The sequence below is a fragment of the Lycium ferocissimum genome, chromosome 4 (assembly GCF_029784015.1).
Source record: "Lycium ferocissimum isolate CSIRO_LF1 chromosome 4, AGI_CSIRO_Lferr_CH_V1, whole genome shotgun sequence".
NCBI lineage: Eukaryota > Viridiplantae > Streptophyta > Magnoliopsida > Solanales > Solanaceae > Lycium > Lycium ferocissimum.
This window is the reverse complement of record NC_081345.1, coordinates 12480038-12504901: the sequence shown is the minus strand read 5'-3', so window position 1 is coordinate 12504901 and position 24864 is coordinate 12480038. Positions and strand designations below refer to the sequence as shown.

The 24864-nt window shown below is 33.5% G+C and overlaps 4 protein-coding genes across 4 annotated transcripts; 2 read left to right on the top strand and 2 right to left on the bottom strand.

Moving 5' to 3' along the window:
- Window positions 1-7107: 7107 nt before the first annotated feature.
- LOC132051576 (mannose-1-phosphate guanylyltransferase 1) lies at window positions 7108-10200 on the top strand. The gene is made up of 5 exons (XM_059442714.1): window positions 7108-7398; window positions 8157-8285; window positions 8777-8839; window positions 8937-9176; window positions 9284-10200. The coding sequence occupies exons 2-5, from the start codon at window positions 8175-8177 to the stop codon at window positions 9953-9955; spliced, it is 1086 nt and encodes a 361-aa protein (XP_059298697.1). The 5' UTR covers window positions 7108-7398; window positions 8157-8174; the 3' UTR covers window positions 9956-10200.
- Window positions 10201-14695: 4495 nt separating this feature from the next.
- Window positions 14696-15652, bottom strand: LOC132053751 (uncharacterized mitochondrial protein AtMg00810-like). The gene has a single exon (XM_059445856.1). It carries the CDS (start codon window positions 15650-15652, stop codon window positions 14696-14698), a length of 957 nt encoding a protein of 318 aa, XP_059301839.1.
- A 19-nt stretch (window positions 15653-15671) lies between these two features.
- Window positions 15672-17520, bottom strand: LOC132051575 (uncharacterized). Its single transcript, XM_059442713.1, has 2 exons — window positions 17026-17520; window positions 15672-16912 (listed from the first exon to the last, which is right to left on the bottom strand). The coding sequence occupies exon 2, from the start codon at window positions 16160-16162 to the stop codon at window positions 15680-15682; it is 483 nt and encodes a 160-aa protein (XP_059298696.1). The 5' UTR covers window positions 16163-16912; window positions 17026-17520; the 3' UTR covers window positions 15672-15679.
- A 4423-nt stretch (window positions 17521-21943) lies between these two features.
- LOC132051574 (uncharacterized protein At2g39795, mitochondrial-like) lies at window positions 21944-24553 on the top strand. Its single transcript, XM_059442712.1, has 3 exons — window positions 21944-22292; window positions 23744-24075; window positions 24165-24553. The coding sequence occupies exons 1-3, from the start codon at window positions 22026-22028 to the stop codon at window positions 24322-24324; spliced, it is 759 nt and encodes a 252-aa protein (XP_059298695.1). The 5' UTR covers window positions 21944-22025; the 3' UTR covers window positions 24325-24553.
- Window positions 24554-24864: the final 311 nt, after the last annotated feature.

The following is a 24864-nucleotide window of genomic DNA, read 5'->3' as shown; positions in this document are numbered from 1 at the left end:
GATGCCAAGAAATTATCCATTGTTTGAAGAATGTACTAAAATTTTCTATAAAATTTGCACTGTGACGGATAATTCTGTCCACTTATTATGTTGGTTAGCAATGTGGTCCGAAGTGGTAATAACATTAACTTATTTGGATGAAGAGTGATGGCTTTTTCTGCTTTGTTCTTTTCCTGTGAGCTGTTGAAAAGAGGCTTGCTTCCGTTGTCATTGTCAATGATTTTTCAGCATGTGAAAATTGTTGAGTTGCTAAATAAAGCACCAAACCACACAAACCTTGCTGAATTTCCTTGAAATGAATTAAGGGGTTGCTACCCAAATAATAATACACAAAGGAAATTTCGCTTTCATCTAAAGTTTTTGTCTTCTTATTCCCTTTATATCTTAAAAAAGATTCCTCCAATAGGAACATCCTATATGTGCCTTTTTACATCCTCTCTGATGTTTATGAGTTTATCAAATTATTGTTATTTTGTTCCTTTGCCAAACCGGGAGAAAAACATTACTTATTATACAAGTTTGAACTTGAAAATGAATATGTGTTTCGTGCAGGACATTATTCTACCTTTTAAATTAAATTGTCTTCTTATTTATCCTTCTTTATGTCACTCTAGGTCTTCTAGTTTATATTTCAGAATTCCGCAATTTTAAAATATTTTTGTTTATGGACTTGTAGTACTGGTCTTACATGTATTGAACTCTAACTATGCTTATCACACGATCTTCATGGAGATCCTTCTCAGAATGTTTTACTCTTGCCTGTATTTCCGTATAATAAGTAAAATAAAATTATTCGATTAACCAAAACTTATTTGGTGACTTTCTTTTGAAAATTCGTTTCCGGATAAACTCAATGACATGTAATAGTAGCTAGGGCATCCGATGGTGTTTGGTAATAGTTGTGAGTAGCAACCGGTGAAAATTACAAGCATTATACTAATAAAGAAAATTATTTGGCAAAAAATGACTTACACTCCTAAGCAGACGTAAGTTACTTCTTTATTTGTGAAAAAAATATATTTCTATTTAAGAAGGAAACTCAACAATTTATACTAATAACTGAATAGCGAGATATAATCTTATTGTAAAGGTTTCTTGTAAACATCCTAAGAGGTTACAGTAGTCTGTAAGAGAAGTAATCCTACTTTACACGGTACTTGTAAATTCGAAAACTGATGATGCCACTCCAATTATCATTTCATTTCACTAAAGAAAAGTGAAAACGTAATGAAGCGTTTGCTTAAACTTGTGAGGAGAAAAATGGATGTTCACACACAGACTGCCCAATTTATTAATTACTTCCTCCGTCCTAATTTATGTGATATAGTTTGACTAGACAGTGAGTTTAAGAAAGAAATGAAGACTTTTGAATTAAATTTGTGATCTAAAACAAGTCATAGATATTTGTGTGATTGTAAATCATTTTATCAAGGGTAAAAGGGCAAGTTTTAAGTCAAATTATTTCTAAATATAGAAATGTGTCATTCTTTTTAGCAAGCAGTGAAAATTACAAGCATTATACTAATAAAGAAAATTGTATGGCAAAAAATGACTTACACTCCTAAGAAGACGTAAGTGACTCTTCTTTATTTGTGAAAAAAAATATAATTCTATTTAAGAAGTAAACTCAACAATTTATACTAATAACTGAATAGCGAGATATAATCGTATTGTAAAGGTTTCTTGTAAACATCCTAAGAGGTTACAGTAGTCTGTAAGAGAAGTAATCCTACTTTACAAGGTACTTGTAAATTTGAAAACTGATAATGCCACTCCAATTATCATTTCATTTCACTAAAGAAAGTGAAAAGTTAATGAAGCGTTTGCTTAAACTTGTGAGGAGAAAAATGGATGTTCACATAAATAGACTGCCGAATTTAATAATTACTCCCTCCGTCGGATTGGGCTCCTCTCCATTTTCCCCAAGTTCTACCTTAGATTGGAGACACATGGAATGGGTTAGAATTAATGACTAAGATTTAATTGACTAAAACAAGGCCTAACCATAGTTCTTATAATTAATAACTTATCCATAAATATATTAAAATATTTTCTCTCTCTTCCTATTTTAATATTCCATCTTTTTTTTCGATCATGAAAACTCTTTAATAGTGATATTTTCCATAATATAGACAACTTTTTCAGAAATATACAATTATCAATTCAATAATGGGGTCTATATTATGTGAATTAGTAAGCATCACAATTGAAAAAATGAAAAATATCACCAATTGAATAATGGGTCTATTGGGGAAAAAAAATTAAGTGGCAAAAGATAATCGGGTAAATTAGAAAAGATATTTTACTGGATAGGAAAAGTAAAATAGGTAGAGAGAGAAAAATATTCTAATATATTAATGGATAAGTTATTAATTATATGAACTATGGTTAGGGCCTTGTTTTAGTCAATTAAATCTTAGTCACTAATTCTAACACATGCCATGTGTCTTTAATCTAAGGTAGAACTTGGGGAAAATGGAGAGAAGGGAAATGGAGAGGAGCCCAATCCCCCTCCGTCCTAATTTATGTGATATAATTTGACTAGACAGTGAACTTAAGAAAGAAAGAAAGACTTTTGAATTAAACTTATGGTCTAAAACAAGTCATAGATATTTATGTGATTGTAAATCATTTTATCAAGGGTAAAAAGGGAAGTTTTAGATTAAATTATTGTTAAATATAAAAATGTATCATTCTTTTTTTACAGGCTAAAAAGAAAAGTATATCACATAAATTGGGACAGAGGGAGTATTAACATTTTCTAGTCGATATACATAGGTTATATATAAATATACACATATTATACTATATGAATTATACATATATTATACATTAACCGGTTATTTTTAATTTAAGAGACTTGTGTGCCTATTTATGTTAATTCTTCAAACAAAAAAATTGTCTGCAAGGGACAAGGGGTATGGGATACTCCCTAACTCCGCAACAATTTGCAAGGCAAATTGAGTGAAGCAAATCTGAAGAAAACACAAGTTGGGATAGGATAACTTGGTAAACATTCAAAGGGAAATAATGAAATTGCCAACCCCCGATAGAATGCCTTCTTGTTTGGTAACATTACACATGAATCCACAGTCCAAGGCGTCTGCCAAGTCAACCTCCTTCACAACTCACATGCTTAATACACACCACATGAAGTAGTACCGTTTTATGTCTGAACTATATAGGAAGTAAGCATCAAACCCAAATTATGTCAGATTGGAACATGGTTTCATATTAACACGAGTAGTTTAATAAATTAAATTACCTACTAATATTCTATTCTTTTTAATTTTTTTGTTGGCGTTTTGACTTTGAAGCCTGCGTCTGCGTTTGAGTTCTGAGGAAATTAACAATTATAAGTAGCTATATCCCTATACGGTTTGAAGATACTATACCTATAGATCATGAATTTGGATTTATATATAGTTTTGACAGCTATCCCACGATGTAGCAAGAGACATCGATCTCAAGATCCATAGTTAAATATTTCTGGATCTTAAAACTAAGGTTACTCTTTTGTTTACCAGTAAATAAATCAGAATGCAAGTTAGAGATTTATGAAGTTTCTAAAAAAATAGAAGAATGTAATCTAATTATACTAGTCACGCATAGCTATCTTTGGGTACCCTTATTAGTCCAAACTGTTTTACATGGTCTATGGATGAGATTTGCTTCAAGGTGCAAGACCTCGAATTTCAAAATATTTTCATACATCCAAGAGCAGAGTATGGTTCTTATTGGAATAGTAGCAGATTTTCAATTTTCATTGGAATTCTATCTTTGACCTTAAAATAAGAACTAGTAGTCTAATTAGGCTTTAATGGCAATTGGCAAACATATTACTCCTCCGTTCACTTTTACTTGTCCACAATAGACTTTGCACTCTCTTTAAGAAATACGTAATAGATGAAATGTATGCTATAATATCCATATTAATTAGTGTATAGTCTTGAGTTTGAAAAATGATTTGGGGAATGAGTAATTAATGTTAAGCTTAAAATATGAAAATTATGTTTTCTTAATTGATATATAAAGTGAACAAGTAAACGCGAACAGAGAAATAAGCACATAAGATTCAATCTACATGATGATTTCCAAAGATTCAATGTACATGTTGCCAAATCTTTGTCAATTCTTATTTCGTTCAAAGATTCAATTCTTATTTCTTCCAAATGTTTTCCAAATATTCAATGTACATGAGAACCAAGAGTTAGTTTTCAACTTTCTCATTCTCTAGGTTCCAAATTCACAAGTCATTTTCTCATCGGGAAGAGCCAGAAAGGCTCCTCTCCATGTTAATACTTCTTCAAGGACCATTTTGGTACCATCATCCTTTGATGCAGACATTTGTAAAGTTCAAAATGTTTATGGAAGGGTAAATTTCATAAATGGTTTTCCCCTCCGGTCCATTTTACTTGTCGTCCGTACTAAAAATAGATAGTCCAAAATAATTATCATTTTAGAAAATCAAGATATATTAACTACTAGTTTACACCTTTATCCTTACTCAATAAATGTGAAGAAAGATTAATGTGGTGAAAGACAGTAGTATTAAATTGAAATAAAAAATAAATAAGAATAATTTAGTCATACTGCTCTTTTAGTTAATGTTTTTTTAAAGAGCGTGCAAAAAAAAAAAAAAACAAGTAAAATGGACCATAGAGTATATAATTTTGGTTTCCTCTTTGTTGTTAAAATTACATAATTATGTTTTCGAACAGAAAAATCACAAAACTTTCACCTTACTAACACAAAAGTCGCAATTGTCTGAAAATCCAACCTTCCGATGAGTAATATTTTTTTATTTTACATTTTGACTCTTTTTTAGTTTAAATCTAATAAATACAAATCCTATTAAAACAAGACTAACCTGATCCGACCCAGATCTTTATCCTTTTCATGAGTGACAATCACCCATTGGGCTTGGTCGGGTCGGTCCTCTTTTAATTGGATATGTATTTATAAGATTTAAAAAAAAAAAAAATTTAGAGTGAAAAATTATCAATCATCAAAATATAGAGTTTTCTAGTAATTGTGATTTTTGTGTTAATAGATGAAAATTTTGTGATTTTTTGTTAGAAAACATAGTTACGTGACTTTCGGGGAAAAATCATAATTATGTGACCATTTATGAAATTTACCTTTTTATTTAACTTTATTGCTTTGATTGCATTCATATATAATTATTCTATTTTACATAATTACATTTGTACAGCAATATAGTGCAATAACAATGAATGTTCTAACAGTAGTACTAGAGTTTTTTGCATAATTATTTTTTCACTCTAAGTAATTAAATATCACATTACGTAAAGTCAAATTAACAAGTCATAGACACAGATTGTGACATTAAAAAACCCTCACCTTTAACCAAAAAAAACAACACTTACCCGATGATTTAGTTAAACAATTTTTCCTTTTCTTAAAGATTATTCTAAATAGAAAGGTAAAGAAGAAAGAAAATAGAAAGTCAAAGTAATGTGATGAAATCATGTTTGGATATGTAATTTGGATATTTTAAGTTGTATTTTCTCTTATAGACATAAAAATCTCACAAATTGTGAAAACTATCAAAACAACCTCACAAATTGTGAAAACTATCAAAACATTCTCAATTCTTATACAATCTTACCAAATGAGCAAGTCATAGTTCATAACAAAATTAGTACCTTACTAGAAGGCCTTTCTAAAAAATACAACATCAATTAATCAAACTTTAGTTCAATAAAAATGAAAATTTAACATGAATAGTAATGTAACTACTATTTAATATAATCCTCCCACATAAATTAAAGGTTGATAGACATAAATAAAAGTTGGTGGAAGTTAATGAGATTGGTAAATGATTGATGAGGGTAATTGTTAAAAATATCTACCAACTTATGGGTCTTTTTTTACAAAATATAAACTTATGGGTTAAATTTTATATTTAAAAAAGTTGAACCATGGTTTCAAACCCCAAATCATGCCTTTTTGGATGATTTGGTATTTGAAACCGTGAGTGAAAACGCATGTCTAAACGCTGGTTTGGAGTCATGGTCTCAAACCATGATTTGAAAACGCATGGCCAAATGCCTACTAAGTGTGTAGACAATATTTGGTTAATGTTAAGGGAAGACGTATTTAAGCTGAATTTGAAAATTGAAATTGTGTTTTCACCTAAAAAAAATTAGAGATTTGTAAGTGAAAATCATTATTTAAGTTGAAAAACTTTCTAAATAATTTTTTTAATATTTCACAAATATTAAAATACTAATTTAGATACTTAGAAATATTGTCGTTAAACTAATATTTGTAAATAATACTCCATCTATTTACTTTTACTTGCCACTTTAGCATATCAAGAAAAAAATTCATATTTACCCTAAACATTAGTTATTTATTTTCCAAAATAATTTCCAAGAATAAAGACTATATTTCAGTTAAGGTGAATATTAATGTAAATTTTTTTTTTTTTTTTTAGAGAACGTGTCAAATTGATTGTGGACAAATAAAACGAACGGAGAGAGTAAAATTCATTGTGGACAAGTAAAATGAGCAGAGGGAGTGTATGCGAACACTAAAATTCTTAAAAAGATTAAAAAAAGGAAAGTGTGACTGGACTTAAAATCTATCATCATATTCCTATTCCTATGGACTTTAAAATCCTGTTTGGCCAACAAGGCGGAGTACACGTCAACCTCATGATCAACCCCTATGATTAGGAAGAAACCAATCACCATTCTCTATAATGCCAACTCAGATACTAACACATATTTTATCAGGGAAAATTATGCTTTATGTTTATTGGGAAAAATATTTACTCGCTTTAGCCCAAATTTTTCTTAATTACCCCGTTTAGCCCAAATTTCCCTTAAACACTTTTTATACACTTTTATACAAGATGAACACATTGTTTATCGTAAAATATAATGTTTGTATAAGCACTGTTGTGAAAAAATAAGTTGGTTATGCAATATAAACTAAAAATATAGCTATATAGGTGTAATATATTATTATGTTGGTTTGTATATTTTTGTGAAAATTCCCTATGTTAAGTTATTAGAAAAATAAATCTTACGCCATCTGAAGAAACTAAATCGGACGCCAACCGATTTCTTGAAGCGGTAGAAGAATGTAATAGTAGTTTGATATTCGGCTAAAAAACGAAAAAGTCATTATTACTTGGTAGTCACATATCCATTTACATAGCTATGACTTTGTGTGTATATATATCCATCCATTATTAATCGCCTTTTCTACTCCCAACAACTATCTTCTGAACACCACACAAACTCCCTAAAGACACTCCCATTCATTAGTTTTGTTTGGGTCTGTCAAAATTTGTGACTCTCTTCTAATTTGAGTCCACTTTTTTGCAATTCAGTCCTTCAACTTTCTTGATCTGCAATTAACAAGGTGAGTTTTCTTCTGGATCTTGATTTTCATCTTTCTTTTCTACAATTCAACAAGTCATCTTTGTATGTGTGTGTGTGTGTGTTTCTTTTTTGGGTTTGTCTGAAGTTTGGATAATTTTGATAATGTGGTCCCAATTTGGCTAGTGTTTTGGTTTTTTCATGCTCAATTATGTCAATTTGAAGTGATGGTCTCTTTGGTAGCATTATTAATGGCAAATTTCTGGCATTAACAAATGAAGATCATAATCTTTGTGTAGAATTGTATGGTAACTTTGAAGTTTACTAATTCTATAATGTGATCCGTTGGATCTGATAATGACCAACCAATATAGATGGATAAAAGCCTATGTAGCTTTCTTGGGAATAAGCATTTTTGTGTATTTTGCATTATTTAGTTGTTGTTACTGCTTTCACTTCTGTATTCCTTTTTTCAAACTGCCCTGAAATGCTTTACTTAAGCGGATGGTCTATTTGAAGCTGCCTCTCCCTCTCTATGAGGTAGGGGTAAGGTCTGCATACACTCTACTCACCCCAGACCCCGCCTGTGGGTTTGTTTTTGTTGTTTTCGCTGGGTATAGCTAAACTTTGGTCAAATGGATTTGAACCCTTCCTTCCAAATATTTGTAGTTTTTTCTCTTCTGATCCATAGTTATGCAAACATGTATTGATTTAGCTTGGATAGATATTGTGAGCAGAATGTCCATCTTTATAGGATCTTATGATTTGATACTGCTGAAAATTCTGCTTTATGGTAAGCAGGAACTTTGATATATCAAGATGAAGGCACTTATCCTTGTTGGAGGGTTCGGTACTCGGCTCAGGCCATTGACACTCAGCGTCCCAAAGCCACTTGTTGAATTCGCCAACAAACCGATGATTTTGCATCAGGTACTTTATGAGAATAGCCTTGTTCAGCCTAGTTTAATTGATATTCATGATGCCTTAATCCTACTCTACCAAATATACCTATTTTATTTCCTTACTAATCATGTTTTTTTGTGAAATATAATTGGTTGGTTTGAATGTGATTACTTCCAACTTGTTATTCTGGTTTGCACTTGCTATCACATAAGAGAATTTGACATTGTCTTATTGTTGCGGATATCATCAACAGTTTCAAATTGCAGTGTTATCTTTTTGTAATTAAGCATCTCATTCTATATATCCTGTCATTACTAGAAAATCCTCAAATGTGTATTATTTTCAGTATTTCTTGTATTGAGGCTCCCCCCACATCTGCCGTATGATCATTCAAAAATGTAGAAGTGAAATAGAAAACAAGCAAAGCGTATCAACAGCTGTTTATTTCTTTGTACTCTTTTCTTCTCTAGAATATTTTGTGGTTAAACATTCACCTTAAGCAAAGCTTTTGTCTTCAGATTGAGGCTCTCAAGGCTGTTGGAGTAACAGAAGTTGTACTGGCTATTAACTACCAACCTGAGGTCAATTTCTTACCCATTACAAAATTTGCAACTATTGGAGATTCTAGTACAGCTAGATACTTGTAAATTAACACAACACAAGCGTCTTTTGGTACAGGTGATGCTGAACTTCTTGAAAGATTTCGAGGCAAACCTTGGAATCAAGATCACCTGTTCTCAAGAAACTGAACCACTTGGCACTGCAGGTCCCCTTGCTTTGGCTAGAGACAAGCTGATAGATGACTCTGGCGAACCATTTTTTGTTCTTAACAGTGATGTTATCAGTGAATATCCTTTTAAGAAGATGATTGAATTCCACAAATCCCATGGAGGTGAGGCTTCCTTGATGGTGACCAAGGTAACTTCCTTGCTATAATTCTGTTGGAACTAAACTTCAATTTGGATATCTCAAGATCTCTGAGGCAATGTTGAATACCAAAGGTAAAAAATCACTGGTTGATGTAGGTGGATGAGCCATCTAAATATGGCGTTGTCGTCATGGAGGAATCCACAGGGCAAGTAGAGAGATTTGTGGAGAAGCCAAAGTTATTTGTTGGCAACAAGATCAATGCCGGTTTTTACCTGCTGAACCCTTCTGTCCTAGACAGAATTCAGTTACGGCCAACATCAATTGAGAAAGAGGTTTTCCCTCAAATTGCAGCAGAGAAGAAACTGTATGCTATGGTCCTTCCTGGATTTTGGATGGACATTGGCCAGCCAAGAGATTACATTACGGGCCTCAGACTCTATCTGGAGTCTTTAAAGAAGAATTCTTCACCTAAATTGGCTTCCGGATCACAGATTGTCGGAAATGTCATAGTGGATGAGTCTGCTAAGATTGGAGAGGGTTGTTTGATAGGACCAGATGTTGCAATTGGTTCTGGTTGTGTGATTGAGTCTGGAGTTAGACTCTCCCGTTGCACTGTGATGCGAGGAGTCCGCATCAAGAAACATGCATGCATCTCAAGTAGCATCATTGGCTGGCACTCTACTGTTGGACAATGGGCTCGTGTCGAGAACATGACCATTCTCGGAGAAGATGTCCATGTTTGTGATGAAATTTACAGCAATGGAGGTGTAGTTTTGCCTCACAAGGAGATCAAATCTAGCATATTGAAACCTGAAATAGTGATGTGAGGATATGTTTGTTAGCACTAGGAAAAAGTAAGTTTATGTAATCACTTTCTTTAAAATGTGTTTATCTTTATTTGGTTGGTTTCCAGTTTTCCTCTTCTTCAAGTGTTAAAGTCAGTGTACTGAAAATTTGAGCGATGTAAGCTTTTCTGCTGAATTGTGGTTATGTTGTGAAAGGTATGAGACTGGGAAATGTGTAATTTTTGTTGTGTATAGAGAAATAAAATTTCCCCTAATGATTTTCCTTATTTGTTTGGACTAATCATGTAATGATAATATTATTTCTAGTTCTTTTATTCTTTATTTCTAGGTCTCCAAGGCTTCAAACAAGGGTGCATTATTCCATCCTACTCGAAGGCAATAGCAAATAGCTATACAATAACAACAATAACATCTTAATTTCAAGAAAATTAGGCTAATTTATTAATCCTCGCAATCAATAGCAAATAATTAAGCAATAAAGAATATTATCTCCATGATCTTCTAAATTAGTCACGTTTATATCTAACCTAGCATGTGTCGGTGATCTTGTGATGTGTGAATTAGGACAAGATGTGGTCTAGGTAAGATAAACGAGGGAGGGCCCTTTGGATAGCTCCATTTTGCTGTTCCACCAACCGGAAAAGAAAGGGAAAAAAAAAAAAAAAAAGCATCTCGTGCCCATAAGATTTATTAGTACTATATATATATAGTCGGTAAACAGTGAGGAATTGAAGCATAGAATAGTTACTTGGTCCCACATTGCTCTTCTCTTAAGTAAAATCCTTTTAAATAATAAAGATTAGTAATCTAAAACTGTTAGAATTGACATTTTCTAGTTTATTTATAATTAACTTTGGTTTGTCAAAATCATATAGTTATTTGGATGCTTCACATATTAAAAATGGTAGTCCCCGTCTTTGTGTTTGATGGCAAAATAATTTTGAAATTTGATATCAAAAGATGAAAGAGTTTTTTTAATGATGTCGGATTATGATCCGTTATTGATGAAGTATTCGTGAAACCCCCAAAAGGCACAAGATTGACAGCTGAAACAACTACATAATAGAAGAAAATAGGCTTTGGAAAGGCAAGGCATACCACTGGATAGAGGTCCAATTGAAGTGATCAGCTCTGCAGACATAAAGTAGGAGAACTTAGACGAAAATATGAGTTGGTTCATATGAAACCAACAGAGTCGATCAAAAAGTTTTCTAAAGAATTACAAAAATTTCCAATGGAGTTAAGACTAATTGAAAAGTCCTTGAAGAAGTTAAAGTGTTGAAAAGATATTGCAGTCTTTGAGTATAAAGTTTCAGCATAAGAAGCTGGTTCTTGGGCCTATTAAGGATCTTAACAACTTGAGACTTGATGATTTAGAAAGTGAATTGATGACATACTAAGTGTTCTTGAATTGACAGAGAGATGAGATAGTGTAGGAGACATTGCAAGTAAAGTATGATCAAACAAAAAAAAGACATCAATTCGAGCGAAAATAAATCAAGAAGAATAAAATTCAGAAATAGAGGAGAAAAGAAGCGGAGATAAAAGTAATGTTTCTTTGGTATAAGTGTCTTTAAATGCAAAAAAGAAGTCAAATAATATGCAAATTGATTTGTTAATAATTTCTGGATTGGCTAAAAAGATAATTTGGTTGTAACTGGTGCCCTTGCAAAAAAGGTTGGTGTTTTAAGTCTTGATGCATGTAACAGGCTTGATTGGCCAATACAAGGTGGAGTTGTTGAGAAAGGAATAGAAATATCTTTATTGTTTCACAAGAAAAATAATTGAAGGCCAAAGTGAACCTAGTGATGAACGAAGCAAGAGGTTCATCAAGAGAAACTCTTCGATGGTCCATTCAAGGGTGGGAAGAAACAGTTAGGGATTAAGAACTATTACAACGCTTGATTTTGAATATTAATGGCGCGGTTAATTTCGAGCCAATGTCTAAGATTGTGTTTTTTTAGAAGCAGGACAAATTGTTCGTTAACAATACTGCTTTACCACCTATGAAAAAGCCGACTAGGTATACAAAACCAAGCATAATGCAACTGGAGAAGTGAATGTTAAGGCAATACTAGTTACTCCATTAAAGAATACAAGCAAAATGAAGAACATGTTAGGCAAAATATTCAAGGGATTTACCATAAATAAGGCCAAATCAATTATGGTCAATGTGGAGGAACAATTGAAGCTAACTAAAGATGGTACTCGTGATTTTGGTGATGCAACATATTTTAGAAAATTAGTGGAGAGTCTAAGGCGCTTGACATCCACAAAACATGATATTTAATTTTCATATGGGCCAATTCAGATAAAGACTGAAAAATATGATTTATTTGATTATAAGCTTGACCAGTGGACTAATTGCATAAAAGTCTCAAAAAATATTATACTTTGAACTCTGATGAAGATGCCTATGCCAATGCAACAGAAAAAAAGTTCATATTTTAAAGGAAAAATAAATTCCAGGACCAAAAAGGGGCAGTCCGGTGCACTAAGTTTCCACTATGCGCGGGATTCGGGGAAGAATCAGACCACAAGGATCTATAGTACGCAGCCTTACCCTGCATTTCAAATTAATTTGGAATTAATTTGCATTCCAGGACAATATAGGTGTCAAATTAATTTGGATTCATTGATTACTCTTAGAATTGAGTTGGTGTCACCATTTCTAAAAGATAGTTAATGTACTTGCTCAATTTGTAATTTCAAAAGAATATGACAAACCAAAAGAGGAATTATTTGGTAAACTGGGATGTTTCATTACTTACCTTTCATATTCATTATAGGCATGTAATCTATTATCAAATGCTCATTATGACATCTTTTTCAGTATTTGACTAAATTAATCATGATTAATTAGGATATAAGAGATCAATATAATCATCCATATAATACTACATATTTGTAAGCTAGATTATATTATGATAACAGAATACCTTAACGTACAAAATAATTTTGTTGTCATAAAATTTAAAAATATTTGGTATATAACTTAGTGTCCTACCTAATTATGTTCACACTTATGACTGTTAATGATGTTGATACATGTGGAAATACTGAAACTTACTTGCATCAATCTTGTAAAGATAATTCAAATATGAAGTCAATCACTTTGTTACCATTATGTTAAATATTAGAATATTTTTAAAAAATAATTAATTACCCTTGGAAGGCGGTCCTTGATGTGCGTGCGCCCATATATAAACGTGATAAAGCGGAGTTGTTTGAAATCATATTTCATCGAGTTGAGTGTCCTAAGTTGAATGAGAAAATGCTTATTTTAATTATATTTGCGATACAAAAATCAAGTTAATACTAGAAAATAAAATCGTTTGGAGTGCCATTTCTAAGGGAGTTTCATTACAAACTTTTATTTTTTATTATTGGCATCCAGCTTGAAAGGGGCTGTTAGAAATGGGCCTGAACTGATACAACTTAAACCACCTTGAATCTGTTATACTTCAGTAAGGCCCATTGTATATACCCGGGCCCAACTTAATTATTTGATGTATATAATGACTAGTAGGTTGTACATTGAATACTTTTGCCATTTTTCATTCTGATATGAATAAGAAAGACTACATTTTATTTCGTTTTCTCTCTCTCCAGAAAGTTCTCATGAACTAGGGTTTTCTCAAAGTCAATTTCTATCTCTTCCGCTTCTATATAAGTTTACAGAGTATGGGTTGGGTGCATGACTAAAAGGCGAGTTGAAAGTGAGTTTACCCATCTTAACCCATATTTTAGTACTTTAAACTTCTTAAATAATAGAGAATTTGGCGTTGTATGACAAGGTGACTCACTAAATAGCATAAAACAACTCAAGTCTATATAATTGGCATTTGATAGCCCATACCTATGTTTCAGGCTACAAAATTGTATCTCATAACCGGATTTTTTTGCCCTTTAAAATAGCTTTAAATTTTCAAATTTTCTGTCTTTTTAAAACTTTATCCAATTACTTTCCCCAAATCTCTCAAATCTACTCCTAAATCTTTGTATCATTAATATATCAAATACCCTCTCACTCTACTTTTTCTGTTATTTTCTTCAAAAACCCAAATTTTACAATAAAGATATTGTTAAGAAATTCTATGTAGCAGCAATGAAGAATGTTATGCAGGTAGATAAATGTTACACCTCGGAAAATTTTTCGTTAACGTTCAGTGAATAGGCCGACGAAGGGTAAGACGTATACGATGTTTTGATAAGTAAGAAATAGCCTTTAATGGACCTAATTAAGAGTTCCAAAGACATTTAAGATAAGGAAAGAAAGTTGTTAAGGAAAGCAAGTTATATGTTGTGTGTCGGGCAAGAATTTCGAGTATTGAAATAATGAGAGTTTAGAGACGTCTTGGAGAAGAGTTATAACGACCCTTAGATTGTTAATGAAGTGCTAAACAAGTGTTAAGAAGGTTCCATAAGGATCGGAGATCAAACGAAGTGATGAAAATAAGATTCAGTGGACTGATGGGTTATACGGCCTGTTATACGGACCGTATAATGTTATACGGACCGTATAATGGACCGTAGAACCATCAAAATGAAGGTCCCTCACTGGTGAGATTTTACGGTCAGTTATACGGACTGTATAAATTTATACGGCCCGTATAATGGACCGTATAATGGTCACAGAGAAGAGAACTGAAGGGGGTCATTTCACGGTCATTTATACGGACCGTATAAGTGTCCGTATAATTGCCCGGCTTGGACATCAAATTTCTGTGTTGTGTGCCTGTCAGTGACTTTGTGAGAACATCAACCAGTTATAGAGATGTAGGAATGAACATACTGCAGAGATATCAATCCGTCATTTAATTTTTTGCGGACAAAGTAACAATCAATTTCAATATGCTTCGTACACTCGTGGAACACAGGATTCCGAGCAATGTGCAAGGCTGCTTGGTTGTCGCAAAACACTTGGACAGGAGACAAGCCAGAAACACCAAAATCATCAAATAATGGAACCAGCCAAGATATTTCAGCGACAATTTTACGCAGTGCCCTGTATTCAGCTTTGGCTGAAGAGGGTGCAATTGTAGGCTGTTTCTTAGCCTTCCATGATGCAGGAGATCCCCCCAAAAGTATATAAAATCCAGTAATAGATCTACGAGTTTGAACACACCCAGCCCAATCAGAATCACAATATCCACTTAAAGAGAAATCAGGACTGTCATTCAGCAGGATACCCAAACCAGGAGAACCAGCTAAGTATCGAAGCACATGGAGACCAGCTTCCAAATGTGGCAAACGAGGGTAATGAAGGAATTGACTGACGTGTTGAACAGCAAAAGAGATGTCAGGTCTGGTGTGTTGGAGAAAGTTGAGTTTCCCTACTAATTTCCTATACAAACTAGGATCAGGACAAGGGTCACCAGATTCAGCAGACAACTTCCTATATAGTTCTAAAGGACTGACCACTGGAGTCACTGTAGAGCAGTGGAATTCAGCTAGAAGATCTGAAGTAAACTTATGTTGAGAGACAAGTATACCAGTGGGCTGCTTTATAATTTCTAAACCAAGGAAATAGTGGGCTTCCCCCAAGTCTTTAATTTTGAAACTGTCATCAAGAATCCAAGGATTGTCAAACAACTGAGAGAAATGACAAGCAAAGAGGCAACAAGTATTGTAAGCAGAAAGAGTAGTCACAGTAGTTAAACCTGCAAAGTTGGCAGAAGCACATAAACCAGCATCTTGCAACTTATTCTGATGCATCAGGTGTAATATGTGGTCATGCTGCTCCTAACTAAAACCATGTAAACTAGAATCCGGACCATAGGACTGAGGAGAAGCAGCATTAGGGACTGAACCAGAAGAATCACCCTGAGGAAAAGACATTTCCATACCCTGAACACAAGCAACAGTCTTCTTCCCTTTGGAAAATTGGAAATTGGGAGGATAACCATGTAGCCTGTGACACTTTTCAATGACATGTCCAGGTCTCTTACAATACTTACAAAAAAGACCTTGAGGTGAAGGGTAATTGTTAAACTTTCTAGGATCAGCTTGAGGATAGTTGTTATTACTGTTAAACTTTCTAGGTTCATTGTTAAATTTCCTAGGTTCAAAGTTAACCTTATGAGAAAAAGGCTTAGTTCCCCAAGTAGTAAAGAAAGAAGTGGATTCAGCGGCAAAGGAAGGAAGAGCAGCTTGAAGTTCAGATTGTTGCTCATCATGAATCAACATAGAATACACACTATCTAAATCAGGAAGGGGTTTGATCATTAGGATATTCCTTCTAATTCCAGCATAAGAGTCATTTAGTCCAGCTAAAAACTGATGCACCCTTTGATCCCCTTCCAATTTTACCCATTCATCTTTAAAATCACATGTACAAGGTGGATAAACAACAAATATAGTCAACTCATCCCACAATTTCTTAATTCTATTGAAATATGAGGCTATAGAGGAAGAACCCTGAGAAATGGACGAGATGTCCTTCCTAATTTGGAACACTTTAGTCCCACTAGCTTAACCATACCGTTTCTCAACTTCCTTCCATATATCCTCTGCAGTTTCTGTATGCATTACAGTGTCTACAATCTCTTTATCGAGACTATTAAGAATCCACGCGATAACCATATCATTGCACATTACCCAGTTATCATATAGAGGGTCAGTATTAGCAGGTTTGTCTACTTTTCCATTTATGAACCCTAATTTTCGTTTTGCAGATATAGAAATAAGCATTCCTCTCCGCCAACTACCATAACCAGTCCCATTGAAAGGTGTGGTAACAAGGACCATTCTAGGGTAGTCAGACAGATGGAGGTAAAGTGGGTGAGTGTGAGATATTTGTGTAGATCTTTGCGAAGTGTTTGCAGCAACAGAATTCATTGCAACAAGTAACAATATTGAAACCCTAGGATTAGTTCGAGAAGAGAGATATTACCAGCCTTCTTTCACAACTTCAAGAAGTAAAAGCCTTGTTCGACCAATTTCAATGTCAACAAACACAGAAACTCACCAGAAGAACTTCGAAAACCAAGAAAAAAAAAAAACAACCGTCAATTGACAAACTTTGAAAAACAAATTCACCAGAAAAACTTGGAGGTTAATCAACGCATCAACGAGAACAACAAATCTACCAGAAATTCAACTTCGAACATCAAATATACAACTTCGAGGTCAACACTGCACCAACGAGAATTAAAAGATCTACCAGAAAATCAGCTCAAATTTCCTTCGAACTCGAAAATCGACCAAAAAAATTGAAGAAAAACCAATTTTGAAACCCTAATCAAATCGCAAAACTTTGAGGTTAATACTGGCCGAAAGATAACAACCAGATCTATCAGGATCTATTGCTCTGATACCATGTAAACTTATATAGAAGCGGAAGAGATAGAAATCGACTTTGAGAAAACCCTAGTTCATGAGAACTTTCTAAAGAGAGAGAAAACAAAATAAAATGTAGTCTTTCTTATTCATATCAGAATGAAAAATGGCAAAAGTGTTCAATGTACAACCTACTAGTCATTATATACATCAAATAATTAAGTTGGGCCGGGGTATATACAATGGGCCTTAATGAAGTATAACAGACTCAAGGTGGTTTAAGTTGTATCGGTTCAGGCCCACTTCTAACATACTCAACCTACATTAAATAAGGGCGAGTTGTATTTTGACCCATTTTAATTGAACTAGTTTCTAATTCTCTCAAATCCGGTTCAATTCATCTATTTGCTACCACAATCTACAAATATCGTTGTGTGATAATTATTAATGCAGACAACGGATATAGTTAAAATCCATTCACCATACGATTGCGTTAGCATCTATACTCACTAGGAATTCTGCTTCATATATTTGGTCATTGACTGAGTCCTAGTATTTCCCGATATCTATTTGGTGCTGGATTTAGAGGAAACAAGATTTCCTGGCCTCTTACAATTTCAATAAAAGAAAATGTCTTTTTCAGATCTTTTATGTGTAAAAAATGAAGATCTCTTATAAAAAGGTCATAAAACTAAAAAAAACATTTGTAAAGGGTCAAAAATCGATTTCTCCCGTGGATTTATGAAGTATACGGTTGGATAATACATAAATAGGCCCTTAAATTTGGTCTCAGCTGGCAAGTATGTCCTCCAACTTTGGGTGTGCACAAGTAAGCACCTCAACTTGTATAAAGTTGAACAAGTAAACACGAATGCTGACATGGCACTGATGTGGCAATAACATGACGCCTCCAGAATTTATGTGTCACGGATCATTTGTATTTACTTGTTCAACTTTATACGAGTTGAGGTGACTACTTGTGCACACCCAAAGTTGGAGGGCATACTTACCAGCTGAGGCCAAGTTTGAGGGCATGTTCATGTATTATGCCTTGTTTCTATTTCCTCAAAGATGTTTAGGATGTTTGGTATTGTTTTTGTCCATGATGAGCTTAAAGTAACTGAAACTCAGCGCGTCAATTTGTATAAATCTTGAATTGAGGTTCCAATGCGTTAATGAAGAGCATAATGATACTGTAGAAAGGGTAATATAGGTGGAGTTTCTTTTCGGAACTACTTCTTTTCTTCTCTCTCTATTGTCCCATGCATTAAATTGTCACTATTGAGACAAGTTCGGAATGTTGGATAAGCAAAGACTAGTCTGTTCAGGCAATCACAGGCTTGCTAAAGCTAAAACGGAATTTAGCTTGGCACTAACTACATTAATAACGAAATCCTCAACTTCAAATTCGATGCGAGCGGGAACGGGGTTATCGTAGCTACTATGGTGTATGACAAATAAAGAATGAAGATGCGTTTAGCCTATGTACTTAAGAAAAACTCTGAATTTGACGTGTTTAAGGGTAAAATACTGAAAATCCCCTTCGGTTGTTACACACAAAGAAGAAAAAATCCAATAAATAATAATCTCAAAAGAAAAAAAAAATAAGGATCAGGATAGACAAAACTTAAGGGCCCGTTTGGTCGTGAAAATTGTGAATATTTGAAAAAAGTGGTTTTTATTTTCAAGGGATAAGGCACCATTACCCCCCTGAACTATACCCGAATTTGCTACGACACACCTTACCTTTCCCTGGGCCCTATTACCCCCCTAAACTTATTTAAAACGGAATAATTACCCCCTGTAAATCTTTGATGTGGCAAAGAGAGTGTGTTTCACTCTCTTTGAGAGAGTGAGAAACATAAAAAAGGGGAAAACTTAATTTTTTTTCTTAAAAATATGCATTTTCTTAAAAATTTGAAAATAAATCTAGCCTTCCACATTTAGTTTTAAAAAACGGGTTTTCCACATGTTAAGAAAATAATTAATTTTTTTCAAAATTTTATAAAAATTCAGTTTTTCACATTTTGGCAAGAAAAACACTTTTCCGGATTTTATTTGAAAAATAAAAGTGTCCTAAGAAAATGAAATCATGAAAATCAAGATTTTTTAAGACATTTTAAAAAAATAATCAAGTTTTCCATATTTTTAACAAATCCATTTTTCCATATTTAAAAAAAAAATCATTTTTCAGTTTTTTTTTTCTTTTTCAAAAACGGGTTTTAAAAAAAAAAACAAATTTTCAATTTTTTTTTTTAAAAGGGTTTTAAAAATCCTTTTTTTAAAAGAAAATTCAGTTTTTTAATCCATGTTTTTAGTTTTTTTTTTTTTTTAAATGGGTTTAAAAAAATCAAATTTTCAAATTCAAAAAAAAAAGACGGGTTTTAAAACTCATTTTTTTTTAATGAAAATTCAGTTTTTTATTTTTATTTTTAAAAAAAATTGACACGTAAAAATTTGAAAAAATTAAAAAAAAAAAAAAGAAGAAAACAAATAAATACACGGTGGCAAGGAGAGTGTATGTCACTCTCCCATATGAGAGTGGACATCGGCGTTTAGGGGGTAATTATTTCATTTTTAAAAAGTTTAGGGGGGTAATAGGACCACGGAAAGGTAAGGTGTGTCGTAGCAAATTCGGGTATAGTTCAGGGGGGTAACAGTGCCTTATCCCTATTTTCAAAGTGAAAAATGGTACTCCCTCTGATTAAAAAAGAGTATGCTCTTAGCCTTTATTTTTTGGTTCAAAAAGAATGTCCACTTACCAAATAAAACAAAATTAACCTTATTTTTTTAGATTTGCCCTTTTAAGTGTTAAGTGATCAAATCCTAATACCTATTTAATTAGGGATAGTTTAGTCAAATTACTTTTTTTGGCCTAGGAGTTAGTATTTTTCTTAAGGAGTGTGTAAGGCCTTATTTATTTGCACGTAATGGATTTCTGAATCTGAATGGTTCAGACCTTAGGACATTAAATGCATTTGTTTACGTTAAGATCTAAGCACTTATTTGCTCTAAATAGGTCTTAATCATTAAGATCTTGAACAAAGTCTTAACATCGTTAAGAGGTAGTTGTTTGGATAATTTTTAACACCAGCTCCACCCACCCCCCACGCCAACCCTCCGCTACACCACCCCCTATACCAACCCCGCACCACCCACCCCCTACCCCCTACCCCCTACCCTACTCACCGCCACCACTAACACCGCCCCAACGCCCCCACCTACCCACCACCACCCCTACCACTACACACCCGCTCCTACCCCCAACCTCCACGCTATTCACCACCCCCACCACCAACCTACCTTACCCCCAACCCCCTTACCACCACCAACCTCCCCCCTACCTCAGACCTACGACATCCCCACCACCCAACGCCCACCACCACCCCCACAATCCCCCACCCACCACCACTACAAACTATCTCCGCCATTACTATTGAACATAAATGTTTCATTTTTTTGCAAATAATTTCTTTTTTTAAAAAATTGTATTTATTTTCTAATATTTAGTTACTTTTTTATTTGAATTGTCTTGTTATTATGTTTAAATAAATACATTCAGCATATTCAAATGTTGAAAAATAAACAGTCTTAATCATTCAGTGTTCAGATCTAGAGACAACATCTTAATCATAATGAAAACAAATGAGGCCTAAATGGCTAATGGACACTCTTTTTTAACATTGTTTTGCGCCGATTTCCCTTCTTTTGGGGTGGTCTTTAAATTTTTCCCCTCGAATTGCTGGTCTTTAAGTTTGGCCTTCGCTTGAAAAGGTGGTCAAAAATACCCTAAGGTCCTGGGTTCGAACCTCCGCTCGGTTAAAAAAAAAAAAATCGCAAGGCAAGGTTTTCCAAAAGTTATGACTTATGCGGCATATTTTGCCTTAAGGCATAACTAAAAGTCTGCTCCATACGGTAAAACTTTTCCTTAATAGATAGACTTTGCCTTATAAGACAAACTTTTTATAACTAAAAGTCTGCCCCATAAGACGGGATTTTTCCTTAAGGCAAACTTTTAGTTATGCCTTAAAAGTTAATACTTATGGGGCGAGACATTTGAATGGCATAACTAAAAGTATGCGCATAAGCAAGGCTTTCCATAAGGCATAACTAAAAGTTTGTCTTATAAGACAAAGTTCTGCCCTCTCCGGCAGACTTTTAGTTATGCCTTAAAGCAAAGTCTGCCACATAAGGCAGAACTTTTTGCAAAGGCTTGCCTTGCGAAATTTTTTAATTTTATATGACTAAGCCGGAGTTCGAACCCAGAACCTTGGGGTATTTTAGGGGTCTTGCCTTGCAAAAATTAAAGACCAACAATTTGAGGGACAAAAACTAAAGACCACCCCCAACAAAGGCCAATTGCGCAAATTGGCGCTGTTCAACCGGAGGGAGTATTTGGACATTGGAATTGTGTTTATCGATGAATACAATTTTTTTTTTTTTTTTTAGTGAGTGATTTGGAGTGAAGAAAGTGAAAATAATTTTTTAGTCTTTTTCAAAACCAAAAAATTCTGAATTTCAGCTTGAAGTTGAAATTCGAAATTTTCCAAAAATTTTATATCCAAAATAATTTCTGAAATTCAACTCCGGAAAAAAGTCAAAAAGAAAAGACATTGATGGCCAAACGGCCACTTAAATTATTGAACACAGAAAAAAGTAATATAATAACCGTGACTTCCCATTGTACCCCCAATTCAAGTGTAAATTTCCTTCAAGTCCATAACCCTCCTATTAATAACAGATGCACCCAAAAACCCTAAACCCAAAGCCTCCCTTTCTCCTTAAACCCTAAAAATCTCTCTCTCAAAAAATGGCTGTGACTAACATAATCAGAAGGGCAGCTTCTCAGGTTGTACCTTACGCTGTTCGGGTGATGGGTAGAACTCAGAGCTACCAATATCGATCCTCTGCTTTGCTGTCTACGGTAGTTAACCGTAATGGTGGTTGTAGAAACTTGTTTAGAAGCTCAACAGTTCATTGTTATTCAACAAAGAGGCCAAGTTCTGATGAAGCGCTCATTAAAGTTATTCAATCTGAAATTGCATGTGCTGAGGAACCTGATGAACATGATAACGAGGTTTGGTTTAATGTAATTTGGGTTTTGTTTTCCTTTTGAGAAGAAATTAAATGGATTGTTTTTGTTTATGTTAAATGAAAATTAAATTCTAACACTTCCTTTCTCTCTCTCTCTTTTTTTTTTTTTTTTTTTTTTTTTTTTATAGAACAATTTCAGTAGCTCTTAATGAGTAAAAAGAATTTCTTTTTAATTATTATTTACATATTTACCTTAATTCGTTGGCTAATAGCTATCCTGTAATTTTGGGTTTCTTTTCTATTTTAGAAGAAATTAAAGATGATGAAGTGAATTTTTTAATTATAATATTTCTTCTCTGTTCTTTTTTTTTTTTTGGGTTGTTGGGGTGGGGGGGGGGGTTCTTTACTGTTATAGACCAATTTAAGTGGCTCGAGTGGCATATGAATATTAAAACTATTACTAACATATTTACCTTATTCTCGTTTGCTAATAGTTACCCTGTAATTTACGGATACTAATACTTTTATCTGTTTTTTTACCTGTTATAGAACAATTTCATTGCTGATAGCTAAATGAGTAAAAAGAAATGTTTTTGAATACTATTTACGTATTTCGTTTGCTAATAGCTATCGAATAATTTTGGGTTTCTTTTCTATTTTAGAAGAAATTAAAGGATAGTGAACTGAATTATTTTTGTTTATGTTAAATGGAAATCGAATTCTAATATGTGTTCCTGTTATAGACCAGTTTCAGTAGCTCGAGTGACAAATGAGTATTAATATTGGTTAATTGAGTAAAATAGAATGTTTTAAATTATGTACTATCTAATTATCTATATATTTACCTTATTTTGTTTGCGTATAGCTATTCTGTAATTTTTGGTTGTTTCTGTTTTTAGTTCCTCCACGGATCTTGTTTTTTCTTTTCCATTTTAGAAGAGATTAAACGGATAATGAACTGAATTGTTTTTGTTAGTGTTGAATGAAAATTGAATTATAATAATCTTTTTGAATACTATCCACATATTTGCGCATTTCATTTGCTAATAGCTATCCTGTAATTTTGGATTATAATATTTGTTTCTGTTTTTAGTTCTCCACGGATCTTGTTATAGACCAACTTATGGAGAAAAATTACCTATAAAACGAACGACCCGTTTCAGGGTAATGGTCAAGGTATCAAATTCTTGGTATGAAATTAATTTTTTTTTTTAAAAAAAATTGTGCAGAATTAGAAACCAGATAAGATACACTTAGTATTTTTATGATTTAAGATATTAAAAAATTCGTAGTGGCTGAACACGTTTTCTTCCAAATAGTTAGTGTACATAAGATGAACAGGAGTACTTTATTTTATATATTGATGAACTTCTGTTGATTACTTCAACTTTTTAAATTTATGCCTGTTTTTTTATTTTGCGAAAAATATTGCTACTGGATTAGCAGACTTAAGACTATTATCATTATTTTTCATTATGATTGCAGGTTGAGGAGGTTCCTGAGGGTTTCCCGTTCAAGATTGAAGATCATCCGGGACAACAGACTATAACATTGACAAGAGAGTATCAAGGTGAATCTATTGATGTCGAAGTTCACATGCCTGACCTTGTTACTGGTGATGAAGCGGATGACAACGATGCTGACAATGACAGCGAAAGGGCCAATCAGTCCCAAATTCCTTTGGTCGTTAAGGTGTCTAAGAAGAATGGACCATCATTGGAGTTTGGTCTCACAGCTTTTGCTGATGAGGTTGTCATTGAGACTCTGGCAATCAAAGATCCTAATGCTTCCGAGGATCAGATTGCTTATGAAGGACCTGATTTCGCGTGAGTCTTAAAATTTAATTAACGACTCTTTATGCTATCTTCGTTCTTTTCTGTTTTTGTTATACTAATAGATGTGCTTTTCCCTTCAGTGATTTGGATGAGAACCTCCAAAAGGCTTTCCACAAGTATTTGGAGATTAGGGGGATCAAACCTAGCACAACTAACTTCTTGCATGAGTATATGATCAACAAGGATGGCAGAGAATACATCATGTGGCTTAAGAATGTCAAGAAATTTATTGAGGCATAGATTCTGCTTTGTTTAAAGAATTGTCGCTAATGTCCTGATGTTTTAGTAGGGTAGTTTTAGTTTGGCTACATGTCTGTCATTGATCAATTCGGTTCTTTTGGTTATTTTTGCTAAATCTTACTGTCCACAATTGATAAAGTTACTGTACAATGACATCCAAGTCTTTGGCAAGTTAAAATGGAAATGTTGGTGAATTTTATACAGCCATATCATTTGAGGGAGTTCTCTATTGGGAGTTGTTTTTTGTGCTTTCTCGTTGAAGTATGTTTCTGCTTGCTAATGAGGTTGCGTTTCCTGTTTTTTCATGTGCTAATCGTTAAGGGAGTCACTTTGTGCATGTTTAACTTTGAACTAAATGTCATCTCAGTTTATCTCAAAAGACTTGTGGTGATCTTTCAATTTGTGGGGCTGGCACTTCCAACGCTTTTGCTGAGCATTTTTTAGATCTGAATTGGTGCGGTTTTGATGTCTTTTAACACAATAATCACTGATAGCTTTGTCTTTTGGGTTCTGTACTGATGTATTTACTATGACTAGCTT